Here is a 23,335-nt window from a genome sequence, read left to right as displayed (position 1 = left end):
TGTGATCACAGCAGAAGATCTTCGCGCTGGATTCACCACAAGCAAGTGGGGGGGTAGATGGCACTTCGAACGTGCAATAGACGCAAAAATAAAACAAACACCCTCCGGTGAAAAAGAGGTGTCATACACGTAGAAGACACCGACTTAGATGTCAAGAGAGCTTGTGGTGATAAGAGCTGACGGTGGTGTCTGGATGAAATAAACATGATCATGTGATCTACGCAGCGGAGTTAATACGTCACTTCCTGCCTCTATCTGCTGCACCCGGCTGCTCCACCTCTCGACTGAAAAATGCAGAGGATTTGTTGCTGTTGTGAACGCGTCTGTTCAGAGAACCTCCTGTTGTGTTGTTCATGTGTGAAAGGCAAACTGGGTAAACTTCGTAGCCAATTCTCCAGATCTTAACCGGAGGTCCCGTCTGAAAACGGCTTCATGAACACATCTCTCACCTCATTTAAGGTTTGTACAGGGCTTCTTTTAGTTGGTTTCACTCCACACGCTCTAACTCTATATTCAAGCAGGGACCAAGGTGAAATGCTGCCGTGCTCTGATTGTATGAGTTTGATTGTCTGTCTCTGAAAATCAGCAATGAAACGGGTATGACAGAAAGCAGGAGAATTCGGTGCCACCACTTGACGAAACAGAAAAGCAGCCACAGCTAAAAGATTTACAGCCATTACGCTCAGCTGACTCTGGCTGACATCTCTCTCTCTCGATCTCTCTCTCTCTAGTTTGCCTTTCTTTTCTAAAGAGCGTGTGTTACTTCATTTGTTGTTTATTTTAACATGCTTGCGTATAAATCCTGTTTTCCCTGCTAGTCTTTGCTCTGGGCTATCTCACTTTTATAAAAATGTACGTGCAAATTTTTGTCACAGTTTTTGGTCACACATGCCCAGTAGTGTCCTGCTTGAATTTGATTGGCTCCGATTTATGAAGTCAACGTCCTCTCACGTCCTTTGTTCTTTTTCTACGTTCACATAAAATGTCCTCCTTTTCTCTATTACAGGGACATATTTACTTTGATTTTTTTCACCAAACCTCCCTCCCTCTCCTCAGACTTAACTGCTCCCTCGGCATCAGTCACTCCACCTCCCTCACTCTCCCTCTCCATTCCCTCTCCCATTAATCTCGTGCTCTCCCCACACCTCTCCCATCCTTCCTTCTACACATCTTTTCCACTTTATACATCACTTTTCCAATCACTCCCTCCATCCACCACTACCTTCCCATCCCACTTGCCTCCCTCCATCTCCGTCCCTTTCTCCATCCTGCTCCTCTTCATCGATACCACCCCCCCCTCCCCTCCTCGACTCCAGCCGCTCTCCTCATGACTACCAAATGAATTAGTCCCCCCCCCCACCCTTTCTCCCCTGCACCTTGGCAGATGCACATCTCCACAAAATCTGACACTAATGCCATTAATATTCATTAAAAATTAAGCTTAATTGCGCGTCTTTAGGAGAGGCCCCTATCCCTCCAACAACCCCCCCCTACACACACACACACAGACACACACAGTCACACACAAACAGACACACACACACACACACACACACACACACACACACACACACACACACACACACACACACACACACGTACAACTGCATACACACACCATCGACACCAGTGCTTCTGGCCACCACCTCCTACGGCAGAGTTTGTCTTCGTGTCTTTAATTGTGTGCGGGTGTGTGTGTACCCTGCTCTCTGCCAGTAATTACTGTTGAAGGCAGTATTTTCATTTGGCCGAGCTGCTAAAGAAAGACCGGGCCTTTAAAGAAAAAAAAAGCAGATGTGTGCAAAAAGCTTCTTAGTATCAGACATCGGCAGCAATGATGAGGGTGGCGATGGTGGTTGTGAGTGTGTGTGTGTGTGTGTGCGCGTGTGTGTAGGGGGGGGCTGGTTGCACACTTGCACACATGCTCACACCAATTACACTGACTGAACCATAATTGAAGCAACAATCAGCAGTGAGAGCGAGCTACACCGTGTTCTGAAAAATGTGACAAATCAGCGGTTTGGTTGCGATGTGCTTGTCTTTTGTGTTATTTGACATTTTCATCCTTTGATCCATTTCAGAATACTTGCAGATTCATCTGTTTACTTCAGATATGCTGTAAATACAGTATATCATAAGGGCAGACCCACTTTTGTCTCCTACAATGGTCTTTTAAAACACTTAATTTGCTAGACTGTATGCAAATGATGGGCAGTTATTCCAGGATACAGCCTATTATTATCATCACAGGAAAGGTGACCATTAGAATGTATATAGCTGCTGTAAGTGCATAGGCAAGAATTCCTGTGTGTGTATGCCTTCACATCGGTGAGTGTGTGTTTGTGTATGTGTGCGTACAGCCTATCTTAATAGGTCCATTTGTAGCAGGGCCTGTTCTAGTGCTGTGTCCTTCAGATTGGATTCTATCTCAGCAATCCCCCTGACCTTTAGCACAAAGAGACTACAAGAGAGAGGACCAGAGCTCTGACACAGGACACACACAGATACTTCGTACACACACACACACAGTCACAAGCAAGCACTCCGTGTTGCCCAAACAGAAGTGCGCACACACACACACACACATGCAGAAACACAGAGAGAAATGCACATGCACGTACAAACACCCGGTCTGGCTTGTGTGCAGGCCGTCCCTCAGGGATGATGTCTGATGTAGCTAACAGTGTAAGCTGCAGATCCCGTTGCCAGGGCTTTCATTCCCATTCCTCTAAACAGCGTAATCAAATAAGAGCCGGTCTTTGTACCATCCTCACTTCACACACTCTTTGCAAGTCCCCTTCACCGCCACCCCCATCCGTACGCCCATTCACTTCAATTGCCTTGGCTCACATTTAAGCGGACATCCACCGAAACTGGTGTACACCCACATGACTCTTGCTGAAGCATGGAAGAACAATAGTGGTGTGTTGGCGAGCTTGACTTTGACTGTGACATTTTTTTTTGGTGTTTTCTCTTTCTCTTTCTCCCTCTGACTGTGAAGTCTGTATCCAGGAACAAATGTAGCGGCATTTCCTAACAAATGGCAGCTAAATGAGGCCCCTAGGGTGCCGCTAACTACTGCCCCCCTTCTTTTCTGAGCCATTATGATGGTCCTAACTGTTCCAAAAACACCTCTCCCATTCGCGTTCATTTGCATTTGAATTGCAGCTCGTCTGTACAAAAACAAACATAAATCAAAAAAAGGGAAAAAAAATAGAAGAAGGGGAAAAAAACAGTGCTGAATTCTGGTCGAGCAATTAGCGAGTGTCAGTCAATGTGGAGGTAAAAAAACACACTAAATTAAAAACATTGTCTCAAACACATGCAGACCCCCCCCCCCCATCACACACTCACAGAAATCCTGGCTGACATATACAGTATGTACATAATTTTTTTCTTTTCAATTTTATCCTTTAGTTTTTGCCTGAAAACTCATCAAGCTTAAGTGCTTGTCACCGGCGGCCAATCGGAGAGCACCAGGCCCAGGGTTGCCGTGGCGATACGCAGGGACATTTAGAGGACTCCGATAAACTCTGCCATTTAAAAGGTTATGACAATTAACGCGGCTCTCTGCAAATTACCACTGCCAGACCTTTACCCACCGACGTTTCTCTCTCCCTCTTATCACCTCACACCCAGCCCCTCTCTCTCTCCTTCCTCTCTCTTTTCTCTCTCGCCATATGCCCTCCATTTCCACAACCTATCCTCCCTCCATCCCTCGCTCCCTCCTTTTTTCTGTCCTCCGCCTTTCCAGCCAGCAGCACTTTTATTATCCTGTTAATTAACAGAGTTCTTCACTTAATATTCAAATGGTGACCAATTAATGACATTGAACTTTGGGTGCCCACCCACCCACCCGCCCGCCGTCCCCTCTGCTCTCACCACATCACTCTCTCTCTCTTCATACAGCCTCCTTCCTGACTCTCATTTCCTCGACCTCGCCTCCTCAACCTCCCCACCATCGCCAAGGTGAGCTCCCATTTCCGCGTGAGTTAAAGTGTGTGTGTGTGTGTGTGTGTGTGTGTGTGTGTGTGTGTGTGTGTGTGTGTGTGTGTGTGTGTGTGTGTGTGCGTCTGTGTGTAAGAGGGCATGCTCGGTGATTGAGGCAGCAGAGTCAGTATACAGCAAGGGGGTAATAAAGCCAGGGGGCCAGGCAGCATAAAGGCTCCATGGCCTTTTAATTAACCCGGTGTGATTAAAAGCGGGGGTGGTGGAGGGCGGGGGCCTGCTGCCGGTCAGACGTGGTCGGGTGACAGACAGAAAATAAGAAATTGCACACTGGAAGTTCGGAGCCGTACAACATCCGGTTATAGTTATGCCAAGAGTCTTCAGTAGTGACCTACAAAACTTAAAACAGGAATATAAATAAAGTAAACAAGGTAAAAAGATTGCCACAAAGTCTATTTAGTAGCTTCTCTGGAGCTGTCACTCAATATAATTTCATCATTAAAAAATAACTTTGTGTTTTTACTTTTGAACTGCATTGACAAGATGTTCTTGTGCTACAAGGAGCTGAGAGGGAAATGTAAAAAGTTTCTTTAAAAATTGACAAACTCACTCAGGTGGAGATGCAATCCAAATCTCCAGAACAACCACTAAATTGAGCTTATGGTCAGACTGTGTTGTCAAAAGGAACTTCCGTCATGAGAAACATTTGATGGCCTGTAACAACAGACTTTTATACATTGTAAAATAATATCGCTGTCTAACTTCACCAGCCAGCTTTAGAGTGATAATTGCAAATTGTTTTTATAGTGGACATGTTATGTTGCACTAATGAGCATCACTGGGCAGCATCTGAATCCGTAAATCACCATCCTTCAAGCAGGTCCCTGTAAAACAAGCTTGTCTCCTCCAATCAGGTGAGAGCTCCTCTCCTCGAGCACTGCTCCCCAGAGCCCACTCTCATACAGGAAGAGGAAATAGTTAAGGCCAATAGAGGAAACGACCACAGAGGGATCAGTTTCACAGAGGACAGAGTGAATAGGTTTTATTTTTACTATTGAGAGTGAAATGGCAGGGAATGATTTCCTTAGAATAATCCAGTAGCCAAAAGACAAGTTTTCTACTGACTCAAGTACAACTCCGTGGGCATATTCACCTTAAACTTTATATTTTACTGTATGGCAACAGTACTTGCTATTAATTGTAATTTCACTATAAACATAAATTTAACACACTGTTTCTAAGTGAAAAATTAAATAGGGAGTGCTCCAGGGAATACCAGATCAAAGCTGTTACCATGTTCTCACAACATTATGAGTTCAAGATTGGCAGGTGGCCAATGTCTCTCTCTCCATCTCTCTCTCCTTTTCTTTTTCTCTCTCATCACACTCCACTGTATACTACCCAATAAAGCAAACACGCCATAAAAAATAATCTCCAAATTCTTGAAATACTACTCTAAACTACTATAAAAGTAACTACTCTCTCATTTCTGTTTTTATGGGGTACAAAGTATTAGACAGTAACAAAATATCACGCACTTCATCTGTTGTGTGTCAAGTGTAATACGACTGGGAAGAGGAGGAAAGGCCACCGATTTTCTCCCTTTAAGTGATGTGTCTTGCGCCGTAATTGGAGCCAACAACCAGACCAAAAACATTAGTGTCATGATATTTATGGGGTCTGTTAAAAATATGCATCCAGAAGAAATCACTTTAAAGCTTCATCTAGCAGTGAGGTTGCAGATTGCAACCAAATGAATACCCCTCCCCTCACCTCTCTCTTTACAAATCAGACTGTTATTAAAGATGGACGAAATGACGGCTCCTCAAAAGTAAAGCCGAAGTGTTTCAATCGATATAGCAGTTGACTGCAGTATAGGACATGTCAGCGGATAGGACATTCAAAAATGCCATACTGATGTTTGTTCAAGTGTGAATATTTTGTAGTAAGTTTGGTTTTTATTAGTTATTTATTCCTAACATCATCATATGGAGACGTATCTTCCATCCTTATATAGTCTATGTAGAAATGAGAAACCACGAGGGCATCTTAAAGACACCCTCATACAGACACCGTTTGGTTTGTCTATTCATCACTACCATTGGAACATCACAGTGCATCATGGCAGACCCCACGGAAGAGAACCCTCGCCTGACAGGAAGTCAAAGCTCCTTCTACAGTAACAGAAACATAATGATTTTTAGTTTTCAGGTGATAACGCACTAATTCCAACAATAACTTCTACCAGTAGATCTGCCTGAATCCTAGACACTGGACCTTCAACAGCATTTGTTGGAAAAATAACTGGAGTGTAAGGTCATAAAGCCGTCTCAATCAATTAAGTTAAGGCAGAGTATGTGTCACAGTGTTTCCGAGAGCTACAACGATCACAAATCATCAATTTAAAAATATCTGGTGTTCTCAAACACCTACAGCACTCAAATACACCAGCAAACCACCCACATGGAGCTTTTTTCAAAACCTACTTCTTCCCTGATGTGATACTATATATATATATATATATATATATATATATATATTTTTTATATCATCAGCCTTTTCATCGTATCAGCCTTGATGTCTTAGAAATGTCTTTTTAGCCCGCTCTGCTCCTCGCAATCAGTTGAGGTCACAGCAGTGCAATAGACTCAAAGAAAGACGGCATTTTCACTTCGAATTGTGACAAAACCAACTAATAGCGGTCGGTTGCAGAGCAAATTCTGTGTCAAAGGCAGCTGGAATGGTTCCATCAGCTGGAGGATGTCCTCTAGCTAGGGTTAATGGGAGTGGAGTAGGGGGAGAGGAACTGCAGAGAGCGCGGGAGGAACAAAATAAAGAACTTTTCAGCTTGGATTTCTCAGAGTAATGCAGGGTCAAAAAACAGGGGTCAAAACCACAATGACATCCTAATCTGGCATGCGCTTGCAATTGTGTGCATGTGTGTGCGTGTAATCCGTTCCGTGCGGCTCACATCATGTCTCATTTCAGCCTGGAATCACAGACAAAGGTCAGCGTTTGACCTTTTCACAGCTCGGAATTGCTGCAGCACACTCATCTGATTAGTGTACACACAGACACATTTACAAAAACTGACAGAGAGAGACTCACACTCGCACAAAACAGAGGAATGAAAATAATTCGGCACCGAGCTGAAAGCACACACACACTCTGTTTGTAATCTTGGCCAACTGCACTGTGTTAGTACAATTTCCAAACATGTTTACTCTTGAATCCAAATCAAAGACAGAGACCTGCTTCCTTTGTTATTGAAATTAATTCTGGTATTTTCTGATATTGTTTTTTTCTCTGAATTGCTCTCCCACTCAATCAATGAACAATTAACTTTGTCTTAATGCCACAGCACAGGCTGGTTTTTGTTATGTGTAAAATGTTTTTTTAATGATCAATATCGTGTATTTTCAGTAATTACTTGAACATAAACCAGTGAATTCAAGTGAGTGGACCTGCATTCCACATTTGTTATGCACGATGAAAATGGCACAGTTTAGCAGTAAAGTGCACTCACATATATTTCAAGAAGTCTCAAAAAGTCTAGCCAATAGAGCATAACCATACTTCATTTGCACATAGTGTGTATATATATATATGTGCCTGCAAAGTTTCAGATGCATTGGACAGTTGGTTGGAAAGCCAGTCCTTAAACTGTACCTGTTCATTAAAAGCCAAGTTTCATTTCACCTTCCAGGTCAAAATACAGTATAAGAATATAATGTAAGTGTAAACATATGGGAGCTTAACAGCAGGTGATAAAGACTGGATGTAATCGGGTCTATAGTCGGATGGCGAGCAGACAGGATCCAGAAGGAGTTGTCGCCACATTACCTGCTGTGTTCCCTCAACATAAAATGCCATATAGCACTAACACATAGGTTGGATTTCTTGATTATGGGTAAAGACAGCGGGATGCGATGTTGATGCTGCGGCTGCTCATGGTACTGTGGCTTTTATGCAGCGTTAACAAGCATGTGTACTGATTGAACATTCCCCCCCCCCCCCCCCCCCTAAGTGGAATAACAATGGAAAATGCATGGAAACCAGCTCCCCGGCCACATCAGCGGTTGGCATGGCAACCAATACGGGATCAGCACAGGTGAAATGGGGCTTTGGCCAATCAGAGTGCTAGGGCGGAACTACCTGGTGTATAAATGTCAGCGAGGGTCAATTGCCGCAACATCATGGGCGATGATGAAAACACATCATTACTGTCACAAAATGTCAACGTGGCCATGGATCTCAGCCGTTTGCAGTTAGAGTGAATAATGTTTGTTCAGTGGGTTGCGGTGTGTTTGTGTGTGTGTGTGTGTGTGTGTGTGTGTGTGTGTGTGTGTGTGTGTGTGTGTGTGTCAGCATGTTCAGTGAGAAAACATGGGTAAGTGCTTTTTTTTTCAAAGTGAGACAAAAGACACGCTGGCTGAAGATTTAACTCAGTGTGAAAATTACTATGTTAAGACTAACGATTTCCTTTTTTGACAACCCTCTTTTGTGTCTGCAATGGCTCTTTGCTAGGCTGTTTGTCTTGGTGCGCTCAATATTCAAGGCTGTCTAAAGGAGAGTTTAACTACGTCGCACTAAATCACAGTATAACTACCTCCACACACAAAACTCCACCATTACCAAATGGCATCAACTTGTGCAGATGCTTAATAAGTCGAGTCACATTTATGAACCGCTAATGATCAATTCAGTGTCTGGGCTGAATGGAAAAAAACATTGTTGTCAATGCTGCTGCTGGTGTTGTTTACGCAGCCCTGTGCTGTACCCTGTGTCTCTAAACGCTGCAGAAAATGTTCTTTACCAAGGGAATCAGGTAACACATTTCTATTCAAATGTCCTGATCTGTGCTGCTTACTGTTCTGTACAGTTATGTCCTGTTCAGTCTGCTGTTTATGAGTTGTCAGTGTGGATACAGGCTGCTAGTGTTGGCTGCTGTTCGTGTGACCAGGCTGCTCTGCACTGTAAGAAATATTCAGAGCTTTCCCTTCTATAAAATAAGCAATGACACTCTTTTAAATGTTTAGAAAGCAGGACATCCTGTTTTTTTAAATTGTGACTAGCCAAATAATATAAGTATATAGATAATTAAAAAAAGAAGCACTCATCAATAAAAATATGTCCTTTCAAAATATTAGTGTGTATGGCCTCCGGATGCCTGTATGCACTCTGACAACGTCTGTTCCCTTAATTATTTTTTACCAGTGTACATTTACAGAGGCATCAGGCCTCCAGCAGCATCTATGGGTTTGGTTCCGACCCGGCCCTTTTCTGAGTTTCCTCACACTCTCTCTCTCCCTATTTTTACACTTGTGCAATAAAAGCAAAGAAGCCCATAAAATATCTTTTAAAAAACCTAATGTCAAATTCAGCCATGTACTAAAGCAAGAAAGATTTAAAAGCACATTTCCCTGTAAAATGTAAAAATGGACTAGAAAGTCACACAGGGCTAATATGTCAAACAAGTATAGATCTGGAGTAATTTTACTTTCCTCCACTGCTCTGCTCCACACTTCACTTCTCTTGATATAATTCTGTGAGCTAGAATTGATATGGACTAACATAGTCAATATTGATGAACTGAAATATGCCTGATACTGATCTTGTAGAACGGCTTGAGGCGCCCTAACTTAACTCTTCTGATTCCTCCTGTCTTCTCCTCTCCCTCTCCGTAGTATCAGATCTATCCTTTCCTGTCCAGTTCTGTTGTAATCTCTCCCGTCTCGTCCTGTTCTTTCTCTGTTTCTACATTTTGTTCTGCTCTGTTAAGGATCCAGGGCAGGGATGTTAGCCAGAGTCACTCCATGCAGGCTAAGAGATCCCTCTGGCTGTAGAGTGGATGGGAAACACATGGGCAGCCTTCACTTAGCTCGAAAACAACTGCTTGAACACAACTTCCCAGCGGAAAACTCCAACAGAACATCCACGGTGAAACTTGGCAGGACAAGTCTCGATCCATATCTGCGGAACAAGCCCTGCGTCGTTCTGAGGATTGGGTTTGGGCTGGCGGGCTTGTGTCTTGGAAATTTACAATATGCTTTTCTGCACTATGACTGTCCACTCTGTGAACTTGCATTCAAATATCCTGCTTCTGTAAAGTAAATGTTGTGTCTATACTGTATGTGTGTGAAAATACACAGAAGCGCCGGGTGTGAGATTTACCTAAAATACCTCTCATGAATAATGCATTGCAATAATGCGACCCACAGATCAGGCGTGCTGGACCTTCCGACACATCACGCTATCGTTTACACACAAAAACACACACTCACGCTTCATCAAGTAAGATGCTCTTTCAAATCTCCATACTGCTAAAATGTAAAAAAAGAGTTGGATAAATTATTTTCCTGCTAATATGTCAAATTTAATTCCTGATGTTACACCCAGTAAGTCGCATCTGTGTATCTACAGTATGCAATATATTTATTCATATTCATTCATCCAGTTATGGTAATCACGTCTATTTTCGCTAATTGCTCATAAAAGTACCCTCGGTTATATTTTTGTGTCTGTGCAATAAACTATACATTGTTTGCCACGGTCTGAGTTTATGTTTGTGTGTTCGTACCTGTTGTGTTGGTGGTCGAGGCTGCAGGTAGGGGCTTTGGTTTGGGCCAGAAGGGGTCTGCTGAGGGGGGCTGAAGTATGGGGGGGTTCCCTGCTGCTGCTGCCCTGGCTGCTGCTGCCCTGGATGCTGCTGCTGCTGCTGCTGCTGCTGCTGCGGCTGCGGTTGCGGCTGCTGCTGCTGCTGCTGCTGCCCTGGCTGCTGCTGCTGCTGCTGCCCTGGCTGCTGTTGCTGCTGCTGCCCTGGATGCTTTTGCTGCGGTTGCGGCTGCTGCTGCCCTGGATGCTGCTGCGGCTGGCCGTAGCCCCCCATCACCTGCTGGCCATACGGCGCAACCTGCTGAAAAGACCAATCAGACGTTGATTAGAGAGATATTCCGGTCAGGGCTGAGGTTTGCGGAAAAACCTTGACTTTAGATCAAAAGCACTGAAGAGACTGTGCTGAGCTGTTAGATGCAATCACTCATCTAACACAGCAGTAGCTATAGGTGAACTACTGCAGTGGTCAGTCCCCTAAAAGCAAGATTCTTTGAACCTACAATCCTCCAAGAATGATTGGACAATCAAAACAAAAACATCCCACATGAACCTAGATGACCTATTCATTTGCCAATTCATCCATTTGCCCCTCAGCTGAAGTCTTAATTTAGACCAGGCTGACACCAGTCTCCACAGTCCTCTGCCTAATGAACTCACACTGCAGGGAAAAAACCTCCAACTTTATGTCCTCTGGCTTGCCAAATGCAGCCTCCTCTCCACATTATCCATCTCGGTCAGCTCACAGATGGGATGAGGTGCGTTGGATATATCTGCGGGCCCCATCCCGGGCCGTAACCCAAATGAGGGCCGCACGGATGAGCATGGGCCTTCCAGACCAGTGCAGTTAAGAAACTGAGTTGGGAGGGTGAAGCAGACACTGCACATTGGGCTGCGGTTACGAGAGGGAATATGAACAGGGGAGTGCGTGTAACAAGCTGGCACCAACACAAATGTAGTCTTAATCCCTTCTTGTCGTTTGTTATGACTGCAGACAGCGCCAGGTGCTCCTCACTCCTCGAAGGATTTCCAATGGAGGCTGGGGTTTTCTCATTCATGCAGCCTCATACACACACACACACACACACACACACACACACATAGACACACACATAGACACACACACACACACACACACACACACACACACACACACACACACACACACACACACACACACACACACACACACACAGACACACAAAAGCCAAGTACAGACTATTAAACATCATTTACGACCGCTGGTGAAGCTATATGGCAGCACTTTTCTTGTCATATTTTTTCCCCATCATAACATGCTGCTTTTTCATTCAGTGATGGCCAATAGCGCTGCCACAAACTCATTAAACATGCACACAGGCTATAATTTGGGGCACGTGCAATGCTCACAGTCCACCTCCCAGCACCTACCCCGAAGCTCTACACTTTGAAATGTCCCTTTAAATCTCGCTTGGCAGGCTAGGCAAAGTAAACGTCTCCTAAACTCGCAGTGATTTATATCACAAAATGATGGTGTTGCAGGGGAATCCAGTGTGACGTCACTATTACTACACTAAGGGCTCGTCAGATCAAAAGCAGGGAGCACACATCCAGGGTTGTAACTGTAACTGTTATGAGTGCGAAAACCCCATTCATAAAAGCCTTGTTAAAGCTGATGGCTGCTGTGGAATATAGTGAAATCTGATCTAGCTGCAGAAAGGGCCAGTGGAGATTAATACATTGGAAACAGTTTTGATGCGTAACTTCTTTTGAGTGGGTGGTAAAAAAAAAAGGAATCTTCTCTCTGCTATGGAAGAAGCTTTTTGACTCTGAATAGATATGATTGGACAATGTAGAATACTTTTCACTTCAATGGAAATTTGATTAGAAAGGACAGATCTGTGTGTGTGTGTCGTGTGAGAGTGTGCCATTAGGCCGATGAGACAGACAGACAGGGTGAGATCAGTCTAGCTGGCAGAGAGGTTAATAGCATGGCCCCGCTCATGCCAACAGCACCACTGGATTCATTACGACCAGCCAGAACAACACACTCATACACACATAGACACACACACACGCATATATGCGCACGCACACACGCGTACACACACACACACACATACCGACATACTCAAATGAATACACATGAATTTAAGTTGTCTGGGGATTTGTTAAAGTATGAAGACAAACAAATGCTCACCCTCTATGACACACACAAACACGCACACACAGACATGCTCACATTCACACACACAGACACACAGACATGTCATTAGATGTGGATCAAAGCCACTCCGATAACACAGAAGCAACTCTATCCAGTGATCAGTGATGACAGGCTGGTGTAACACAGTGGGTCTCAACTGGAACACTACTGTTCTGGGATTGGTAAGGATTAGGTCGCCATGGAGATCGAGACCAGACAACCGTGGGTGGGTTCCTTTCTCAGACAAACAAAATGATGGGCAGACAGACAGATATGAGGAGACAGTGACAGACAGGGAGAGGAATAGATAGACGAAGGCAGAGAGGGAGACAAAACACACAAAAAAGGTTTGACAGAAAGAGAATTGTTCTCGTTCTTCCCCCCCAAAAAAATCCTCTTAGTGCTATAAATAACCCTAAAAAGCCAGAAGAGCTAATGTATAAATAATAAACTACAGCAATTTCCATCGTCTTTAAAATTGCCAATTTGAGTTGCTGAGATTTTACATGTAAAAATACACTGGGGACGTTCTGTAGCTGTGAAGCGTGCTGTAGCGAGAGAGCTGGAAGACACCAGTGTTACTTCTGCTGCTTTCTATCAGGAGAATGTGACTGACACTGGATGAGTAAGAATAATAGTGTAAAGCTTATGTATAATGTCATTTTACATGATTCGTATTTCCTGAATTAAATTACTTTTCCTACTATATGTGGCCACTCATGTACAATTTACCAGGCATTAGAGGTTTTAACATTAATGATGATGTCTGCATACCGTTTAGTTGAGCCAGTTTCAGAGCACTGGAACTGTGCGTAACTGGTGCGGTTAACTGGGACAAGCTGAGACATTGTTCATGTAATTAGTACTGTACTACCCTAGAATAAGGTTTGTTAGGTGTGTTGAACTGGTTTCTAGAAATCTGGCAACTTTTTCCAAACACAAGGAGCAACAGTTCCGCCTTGAAGAATGTGGTGAAAAATCAGTACAGATAATAAGGATTTTTTAATTCCGTTGTGTGATGATCTCTTGTCCCATGATTAGATGAAACATAGATAGCTTCTCTTTCTCCATTGTAGGGAGAAAGAGAATGACATGCACGACACACGGATGCCTCCTCTTCCTTCACATCACGGAATACTCTTTATAATACTGTTTATGCAAACTATCCAATATTATAATACATAGTACACGTGAGATCAGAAAACAGAAACCCGGAAAAAAGATGTGAGTCCTTCTTATTTATGTCCCAATAATTAAACAACTGGATGCGAAGGCGACTCCACTGCCAAGTTGTAGAACATTACGGTGAACTTTCCCGTACCATTTTCGAGACGCACAATCACTATCCTACTGGTTTCCTGGTGCAGAAGAAGAGAAGACAAATGCACAGAGATCCTATCACCCACTGCAATTAACGCTAAACAGGTGTCTGTATTTAAAACTGTTATTACACCTGAACACTTCAGATCCCTTCTGTTGACTGATTCAGTTGTTATCATTGAAAAAGGTGATAATTGAATGTGCAGCACTGAATGTATAGTTTGAACATCTCAAGCTGCCCTTGACTACTCTGTAGAAATACTTCTCAGGAAAAGAGACTGTGTGGACAGGTAATCAGGTGAGCAAGCAAAGAAACAAACACAGAGACAAACAAAAAAAGGAACAGAAATGCAAGCAGTCAGTCAGTCAAATAAGCGCAGAGACAGCAGACACACTGGAGGTCTAACAAGTAGCAACCTGTCACTGTGGCTTTGGGAGGGAAGAAAAAGTCATTCAAATGCAGCTTCTGTTTGATCGCTGGGGCCGCCTGTGTACTGTACCTACAGAGGAAACAGCAGCTCACTGAAATCTGATTCTCTTTGACTGAGTATATGCTTAGTAATAAACATTCTCGCTGTGCTGTTGCTGATACCAATAAAAATAACGGCTGGAAGTAGAAAATAAAACCATTTTCTGCCTTTTCCTTCCACTCAGGTGTGTGTGGAAGCCGACAAAATAACAGTGTGATTTATCCAGAGTGCCTTGGCAGGCGCGCAGTGTCAAATAAATGTCTGTAATGAAATGACAACAGATGTGAAGTGCTGTAGACACAGAATAGACGTCCTGCGAAGCAAATAATTCACCATAAACTGCAGAAACAGTGTGATGAAAACAAAAGCCTTAGCGGCATATTAAGACACAAAGACACAAACATGCACACACACACCAACACAGAGATAAACTCAATCAAAAATCTATCAAAACAAGAGTCGTATGAACAAGCAGACAATATCTTCCTGCTCTGCAAATGGAGGGAATAAATAGCCTCGCAAAGCTTCATCTAAGGCGTGCGCGCACACACACACGCCTTAAATCAGCCGTTTAAAAACCTTGCACGGAACAAGTCACCGCTTGTAATTCAATTGGGCCAATGAGCAATAGACAGGAATTTTCATAACTCTGTCGAAGTGGCAATACGGCTGGCTGGCAACCGGAACCACAGGTCGCCCCCGTTTTGAGTGACAGATGGGCTCAGCCAACCAGAGTGCTAAGCAGAGCCACCACCCCGACACATTCACAAACTGACAGGCATGACAGGCACTGCATCGGAATTAGCAGCACAGATCCCAGTGCCAATTTGGAAAAAAAAAAATTAAGAGAGAGAAAGGTTCATAAGAAATAAGTAGCTAGGTGAGCTGAAAAAGAAACAGAAGAGGAACAAGTTTTTTAAAAAGCCCACTATAGACGTGTGAAAAGATATAGAGGCAGCGGCAAAGGAAGATGTTTAGAGAGGCAGATAGGGAGATAGACAGATAGAAGAAGGGTGTTACAGACTGAAATACTTAAAGGGGAAGGATAAAGCGATGTTTCACGTGATAAAGACAGAGAGAGACAGATAAAGACGCTGATGCCGACAGAGAGATATGTGGAGAGAGAGAGGGGCGACACAGACAAGTGTAAGAGAGAAGCAGGGGAAGAAAGGAAGTAAGGAAGGAGAGCCTTAGCGAAAGGATATACAGTGATGAAAATGAATGGGGAGAGGAAGAAAACGTGATCGGGGTTCAGTGGATCGAGATGTTTGTATACACACAAGACCAGAGGAAAACATAAGAGGGTCAGAGAGATAGAGAGACGGACCGATGGACACTACATCAGAAACACTAGAACAAATAGCATTGTTCTGTTAACTATGCTATACACTTGGCTATGTTCCATACTATTCATTAAGTATATTGAGTGAACAGTACAGGACATGGTACTGAAAATCTTTCAGTGCACTGTTGTGGCAGCTAGGGCACATGTAAATAAATACAGCAGTTTTAGTGTGCATATTGTCATATTGGAGTGTCGGCTACTTATGTCTTCTTTCCATTGTGAATGAAAAATGCTGGAGTCAACACACAATGGTTCGACAGCCCTGATCAATATAGATTGAAATGAATAATCAATAAACAAACAAATGATCCAAAAGCAACACACACTTTTCAAAATAAATTATACAAAACACTATTTGCACCATATTGTTTTACATTTATATCTTGAGAATCAGCAGATGGAAGATGCAATACCATAAACTCTTGTTGATAACATTCAGATACATTACACTAAAAGCCCCAAATTATCCATTAAATTTACATTTGTATTTATACAGATAATCTTATAATTTAGCATCAGGATGCAATTAAATTTGTTTATTTGTTTTACTTAATCATAAAAAGAGGTATTAATGAAGAACTAGTGTTAAATATATTGCATTAAAAGGTTTTGGTGTCTCCTAATCTGATTTTAATGTTTAGGTTTGGTTGTAAGGTGTCCTTGGATGTCTAGAAAGGTGCTGCGAAATTGTTTTTATTACAATAATTATTATCATTATTAAGAAAATGGCATTAGGGTCTTCTCCTATAGCAGGCCTCTGTCCATTCTGATGTTTCACAATGCTCTTAATTACTAATCTAAGATATGGTAGTGGTAGCAGGGGAGTCGAAGATGTTTGGAAATTAGGGTATATATGATTTGGTTGTTGTACCTCCAGACAGAGCCATGCTTTAAAAATAGAAGAACACTCACATGAGTTAATCACAGCATCACTGAAAGGATGGATGTGAATTTACAAAACCTGGCAACAGTAAAATAATTACATTTATAAACAGAATACAAAGTGAAACACGGGATGTTCTTCTCATCCAGGCTCAGTATGCAAATCCAAAAGCAAACTTAAAGGTAAATAATCAAAAGAGAATTCAGCGAGCAGGCACAGCAGGGAGACGGTGAGGGAGAAATGACAGTGTTGACAAATCTGTCAGTCAAACGAATGAACGAGTTCACTGGAATCCAAATAACTGAGACAACTGATACAGTCACATCATTTATTTTTCCACAAATTGTTTTCTATAAGTGGCTGAAACTTTTAAATGATCAAGGTGCAAAAAATGTTAATAAACCTGCCTATTTTTCCTTTTTACTGACTGACTTATCGTGTTTTTAAATATAAACTGTACTTCAAGAAAGAAAGAAAGAAAGAAAGACCGTTTATTTCACTATGGTTTAACAGAACAATGGTGTTGACCATTTGAAGGTTTAAAACAGCGCATGATTAACTCCAACATCCCTCACTGATTTACTGGCAGAGAAAATTATTAATTTAAAAGCAACTTAAATTATCAAACCTTTTGTGAGTAAATAGTTTTCCCACTGAATTATCGCAAAAGCTCCACTGTGGAAAATACAAAACCAGATAAAGGAAATGCTTATAGAAAAGATTTATTATTATGAAAAATATCTAAAAATCCTTTCCATTTTATTTTTTCTCTAGATATGTTTACCTTGCAACTCTATGTGTATAGTTTGTCTCATTTTAAGTTTGTTTTTATTAATAATTGATGTGGTGATCCTTTCGACTGTTTGAGATTTGCTTTCTCTTTCGACTGGTTTGTGCAGCCTGTGGTTGTGTAGAGTCGAGATGCTGAAATTTCACAATAATGCCTGAAAAAAAAGAGAACCAAAACCTCACATCTCTGATACTGTGAGCTCAGTACTGATGTTGTGTTGGAATTTTACTTTTTCCTTTATTATAAAATGTTCTTTAAATCTGTCAGAGAGGTGTGAATAATAGACACACTTAGTTTGCCAGTGAATCGTAGAAAATGAGTTATAATACGTCAATATGGCTTTTAACTGAGTAATTGCTTAGTACCCGACGCACACACGTCCATATATAACAACAAGATGGTGAGTGTGTTGGTCTGCGTTGTCTCTGATGTTATGAACATCTCCTCTTCTGCAACGTACAAAGTTGACATCTAAAGACACACTTTAGTCCTCCCACATCTGAGCTGAGCTGACAAGAGGTTATCATTACACTCAGGACCAAAAAAACAAATCAACCAGCTTCTTCAGCTCGGTGGGGTGATAAGATCAGCTGCTCGTAGCTAATACCACGACGAGACGTGAACGGCAGAGCTGGGTTGCGAATTGCAGGCGAAGGTGAGTCCCTTAACGAAATGCGAGGCGGCGGCGGGAAGGATGAGCATCAACGGTCTCATGATTAAACATAAGGGAATGAAGGAGGAAGGAGGAGGGGTAGCATCCCTGTGCTCGTCATCGTATCTCTCTCCCTCTCCCCAAGGTGACGGTGCTCGACGTCGCGAAATACCTCTCTCTTCCATATCTCTGTCGCTCGCTCCTCCCCCCTCCTCATACATCGGGAGGCCCTTGACACCTCAGGAATGAGCTGCCCTTGGATGAGGGAGAGACAGAGTGAGGGACGGGGGAACGGGGGGTGGAGGGTGATATACAGGACTCTCATACATGAACCTACACACAACACATCAAGCCAAAACCAATTATAAAAATAAAGCAACGCAGACACAGTCGGGCAACAAAGAGAAAGCAGACTGCAGATGATTTGCTGGTATATATTGTATGAAGCATGGTGCACTTCATATACTGTCGGTCTTTTTATTCCCAAATGAAAACACAAGCCTATTCACTTACTTATCCACCTGGTGATAACATCAACATCACACTGACGGCGAGTGAAAGCAAACAGATAGTGTATCCATCGACTGAGAGACACACAGGCATGTCTTTTTTCTCTATGTTTTCATCTCACATCCCTTTCTGAAGACTACCAAACGTTGCTCTCTGCCCCCGTCTGTTTTTCTTTATTTCTCCCGCTCTCTAATTCTCTGTTTCTGCTCACATCCTCTGATGGAGAAAAAAAAAAAAGCAGAGAGGCGGCTCATAGCAGAGGCTTTTTATTGCTGGCTGGCTGCGACTGGCGGTGGCTGTGTTGTTCCAGGCAGAGTCGTAATGGACATTTGGAGAAGCAGAGCAGGGCAGGTTAATGCTCTCTGTAATGTGTGTGTGAACAGCGATTTATTTTTTTTCAGTTTTTTTTCCACAAGAAGCTCTGGGCCCGGTGCCACCAGCTCTGAATGTTTTTCCCCTACTAAACTACTGACCCCAATCTGGGGCCAAGAAAGACAGAGGAGAGAGGGGGAAATTGAGAAAGAGGGAGAGAAATAAAAAAAAAAAACATGAATGAGGGATTCGGTGGTTGAGTTATAGTAGGTTCTCCCTAACACAGTGTAAGAGAGTGTGATAAGTGGATCACTGATCACTTGAAACGTTAAACACAGAATTTATCTGACTTTATACAAATTTAAAGGGGAAAAGTGTAAAAAAGAAAAACTGGATCCAACTCCAAGTAGATTTGGCCTTGATACATAGAAAATAATCATCATTAAATTACAAAGCAGAGGAGAAAGGAACGACGGCTGATGACATTGGTAAACATCCCAATTCGGCACAAAATAGCACTACAACGTCTTTCAGATCAATCATTTCAGCACGGCGGCGGCTCGGCTCGTTTTTCAACGCTCGCTGTGATGACAGGCTCGAACTTGTGTAGGAGTCGTGTCAATTACATCTGAACAGGGAGGGAGGGAGGGAGCGAGTGGAGGTGGTGGTGGGGGCTTCCAGTTGAAACACGCTTGTTCACCATTAGCGGTCGACACCAACACAAGAGATTATCTTCTGTATTTTACACCCCCCCGCTGAGAGGCTGTCTTCCTCGGGATGCTGGCGCTCAGACGTACTGCCATGTTAAATAACAGTGACACGGTGAGTTTGTCGGGGTCAATCAGGTCAGTGGGGACACTGTACGGTGCATTGGAGATCAGCGGCTGGGATGAAAGGAGTGAAAGGAATACAGGCAGGTGGGCATATGTTGTCCATGACACCTTTTGTAAGGATCAGCACTACACACGCTGACACATAAGTGTTCTTCACTAAGTCAACAACTGAACCTTCAGTCTGTTCTGCCTCATTATTTGACCTCTGACCTCGGTGACAAGAGGAAACAAGACTGTGACAAACTGAGGTCACAGTAAACATGACTCAAGTCTGTTGTTGATCAAATTAAACATTTAAAATGACCTAAAACTTAATAATTCCTACATGTCAGCTAGCTTGATTAAACTTTTTTAATTTCAATCAAATAAAGAGACACATACATATCAACATCTTGCTATGTTTACTAAAATCTATAAACTTTATTTGAGTATTAAATAACTAATTGAAACCAAACTTACTGTGAAAATTTGGATATACTGTACATCAGTGTTATAAGAACTAGCCTATACCTAAAATACCAGAGACCATCCTGAGCAAAATGTATTTCATTTCTACATTGACTATTTAGTTTGGTCCATTTCTCATCCGTTAACATGGAGAAGGCTAGATTATTGATGATTATGATGCATTGGTTTCACTAATTGGGAGCTGTTATTTCATTCATTTTGAGAGATAGTCCACAATTTGAATACGTGACAATTTTTTACATTACTTTCTCCGGTACTTTTTGAAGAAAAACTGAATTAACCTGAATGCAACTGTAAATTGCAAATATCTGTAGGGTATAACTTTTTGTGTAAACAGCGTCTTCATTGAAGAACTACATTTTATCAACACATTGCATTTATTTATGAGTGAGTCATCTTAAAATTAAATTGAAATAACTTATACTTTAATACGGTATGTAGCCCTGTCCACACTCATGTGGCTATTTAGCAAAACAAATGTTAACGGCATGTCACGTCTCCTCACTTCGGCGTTCTAAAGACTAACGACCAGAAACTGAGATGCTGGGGTAGACTTGACCCGCGCAGAAATCTATCTCTAATCTGGATGAAAACTGAGATGAATTCTCGCTGAGCCAATTAAAGCAGCAACTAATCCCCTTGTAACTCGGCAAAGACGTAAAGCATCCCTTTCTTTCCTCTCCCTCTCCCTCGCTCCCTCCGTTTCGCTCCACTTTCATCTCTCTGCTCTTTTATCTTACCAATAGGCACATATATAGAACACTGCAGACACAGAGCGCCGAGCCTGGATCTTTCACAAAAAAAAAAAGAAACATGCGCCGGGTGACGTTTTACACCTCCTGCCTGCGTTCAACTCTAAATTATATTAAATTCCACCATCACTTCCCCTGCCTAAACGAGAATAATGGAGTTTGCAGCTCATACAACTAATGCAACAGCGTGAATTAACAGACAGCTGGGTTTGTAATCTAACTAATGGCTCACATGAAAAAGTACAATCCACTGGGTCATATCTTATTTATCGCGACTTAATCTTATTTATGATGTGTGTGCCATGCTCATCCTGAGTGGATAAAAAAAATCTACTAATAGATGTTCTGTGGGGCTCTCTTCTTTTATGTTAACGTACACACACTTTACACTGATATAATTGATAGCATCACTTTTGTCTGTGAAAGGGGGAGGGGTCTGCTTTCCACTCTCCAGTTAATGTATAGCATCATCTCCACATGGCATGTGATTGGAGAGTCCCTCTGCAAGAGCGGGGTAATAAAAGTTACAAATGAGCAGGCTATTAGAGTCATTGACGTGCGTAGGCTAGCTGGCTAATTAATTGATCCTGAAACTTCATCTATTCTTCAGCCAGAGAGGAACCCCTTAGTTAATCAGCCTTTTCTATATCGTTGTCGTTCGTTCTTTTAGTCCTTTTCACTGTCCTCTTTTAAGCCCTATATCCCTTTCTCTCTCCCTCTGCCCTAATGTCTTTTTTTATTGTAAGGTGCCCACAGTCACATGTGCTCGCAACCGTTCAGGTCCGGAGTTGTGGAGTGTGTATCTTCATGTTTAAGTCTTGTACTTTCAACATCGAGCCCCTGCTTTTTTCAAGATCCTTTCACAAAGAGAGGGAGGGGTGTGATGAGGCTGGAGTGGTCCCCTTTGTACCCCTTCCCCTCCTCTTTCCCCATCTTTACTGGCAGAGAGGGCTGATTTATTGGGGCTTCCCAGCCATCCGTCAGAGCCTGTAGCGCTGGCTGCATTAACCCCAGAGACAACCCCAGCACCCGGGGCCCCTAAGTGCTTCCAAGTGGCCCTCGCTCTTCCCATCGGCGAGGAACCCCCCTGCCAGGCTCAATCAATGCCATAAATTACCCATCTAACTCCCTAAAGTCGATATCCCACAAGAGGATGTTTGGACTGGCAGGAGTTTTTACAGCTTTTTGTTTTAATGGAAACTTAAAAGCCTAATCAGTACTTTGGGCCAATGTAAAGTATGTTCACACATTCTTTCATAATTTATTAGCATTGTTTGTGTTTTGCTTTGGTCATTGGTCAACAGCCCAAATGAAGAATCCAGATGGAAATAGTAGGACAATCCCAGGTGGAGATACTAAAACGAATGATGGAGGAATACTATCCTTTCAGCTGCTTCAGTTTCTAGGTCCTGGTCCATGTTGGCTCAGTCTCACTGGGACAACTGAAAGGGCAGAACCATTATTAATGTTATGAGCAAAAACTACGGCCTGTTTGAGAGTGTAGTAGAAAATTAACTCAGCAAGGTTGAAAAAGTATTTTGTATAAGTGTTTAAAGACTTCTCAAGACTTTTATGACTTGTATTTACATACAACAGATTATTGATGACTTGAGCTGTTTTATGGTCGGAACTGTTTATGACGTCAATATAGTAAGACCTTGTGCGACTTAATTACCCATCAAAGGAAGGAGTGTATCTATTCTTATCACCTCAGGGAACACATGTGAATCAGCTGTTATGTTTAGTTTCCTGTCCTTCCCCCACCTATGGGAACCTGTCTGGATTGGCTCAGAGAGACAGCCCTATCCCCTGGTATATAAGATCTGTGTATCTGACTGTTCTGCATCTTCACTCTGAGACCCTTGCGGTTTCCCTGTGTTGATCCTTTCTGCAGAAAGCCCCTTATTAAATACACGTAGATAACTTTGTTGTTTCCAGCCTCTTGTATCTCCAGATTTCCATCACAATTTGGTGTCAGAAGTGGGATCGCACGTCTGGACGCATCTGGACTCGGTGTCTACGGTTGACTGATCATCTTGGAAAAAAGTTTCCAACCTTAACCTCCCCACGGGTGAGATGCAGGGACCTAGACCCGAGCCGGATCGTCTCAGCGCTGCGATCTATCCGGTGAGAATCTGAGATTTCAAGTGTAATTTATCCCAGCAGAACATAGTGTTATAGAGAAGTTGGTCTAAGAGGAACGGGATCCTCAAGACGGGTGAAAGCCCCGTAAATTTTTAACCAAGGTTTAGAAG

At 42.7% G+C, this 23,335-nt stretch overlaps 1 protein-coding gene across 1 annotated transcript in view; it reads right to left on the bottom strand.

Moving 5' to 3' along the window:
- The window catches only part of arid1b (AT-rich interactive domain 1B), a 182,545-nt gene that overhangs the window by 125,114 nt on the left and 34,096 nt on the right, over positions 1-23,335 (bottom strand). The window contains exons 3-4 of the mRNA XM_061082983.1: positions 10,825-10,864; positions 10,529-10,647 (exon numbers count right to left, since the gene is read on the bottom strand). Coding sequence (XP_060938966.1) covers positions 10,529-10,647; positions 10,825-10,864 — 159 coding nt within the window. The remainder of the gene's footprint in view (positions 1-10,528; positions 10,648-10,824; positions 10,865-23,335) is intronic.

The sequence above is a fragment of the Limanda limanda genome, chromosome 12, assembly GCF_963576545.1.
Source record: "Limanda limanda chromosome 12, fLimLim1.1, whole genome shotgun sequence".
Lineage (NCBI taxonomy): Eukaryota > Metazoa > Chordata > Actinopteri > Pleuronectiformes > Pleuronectidae > Limanda > Limanda limanda.
The sequence above is the reverse complement of the archived record's forward strand: the minus strand, read 5'-3'. Positions and strand labels throughout refer to the sequence as shown.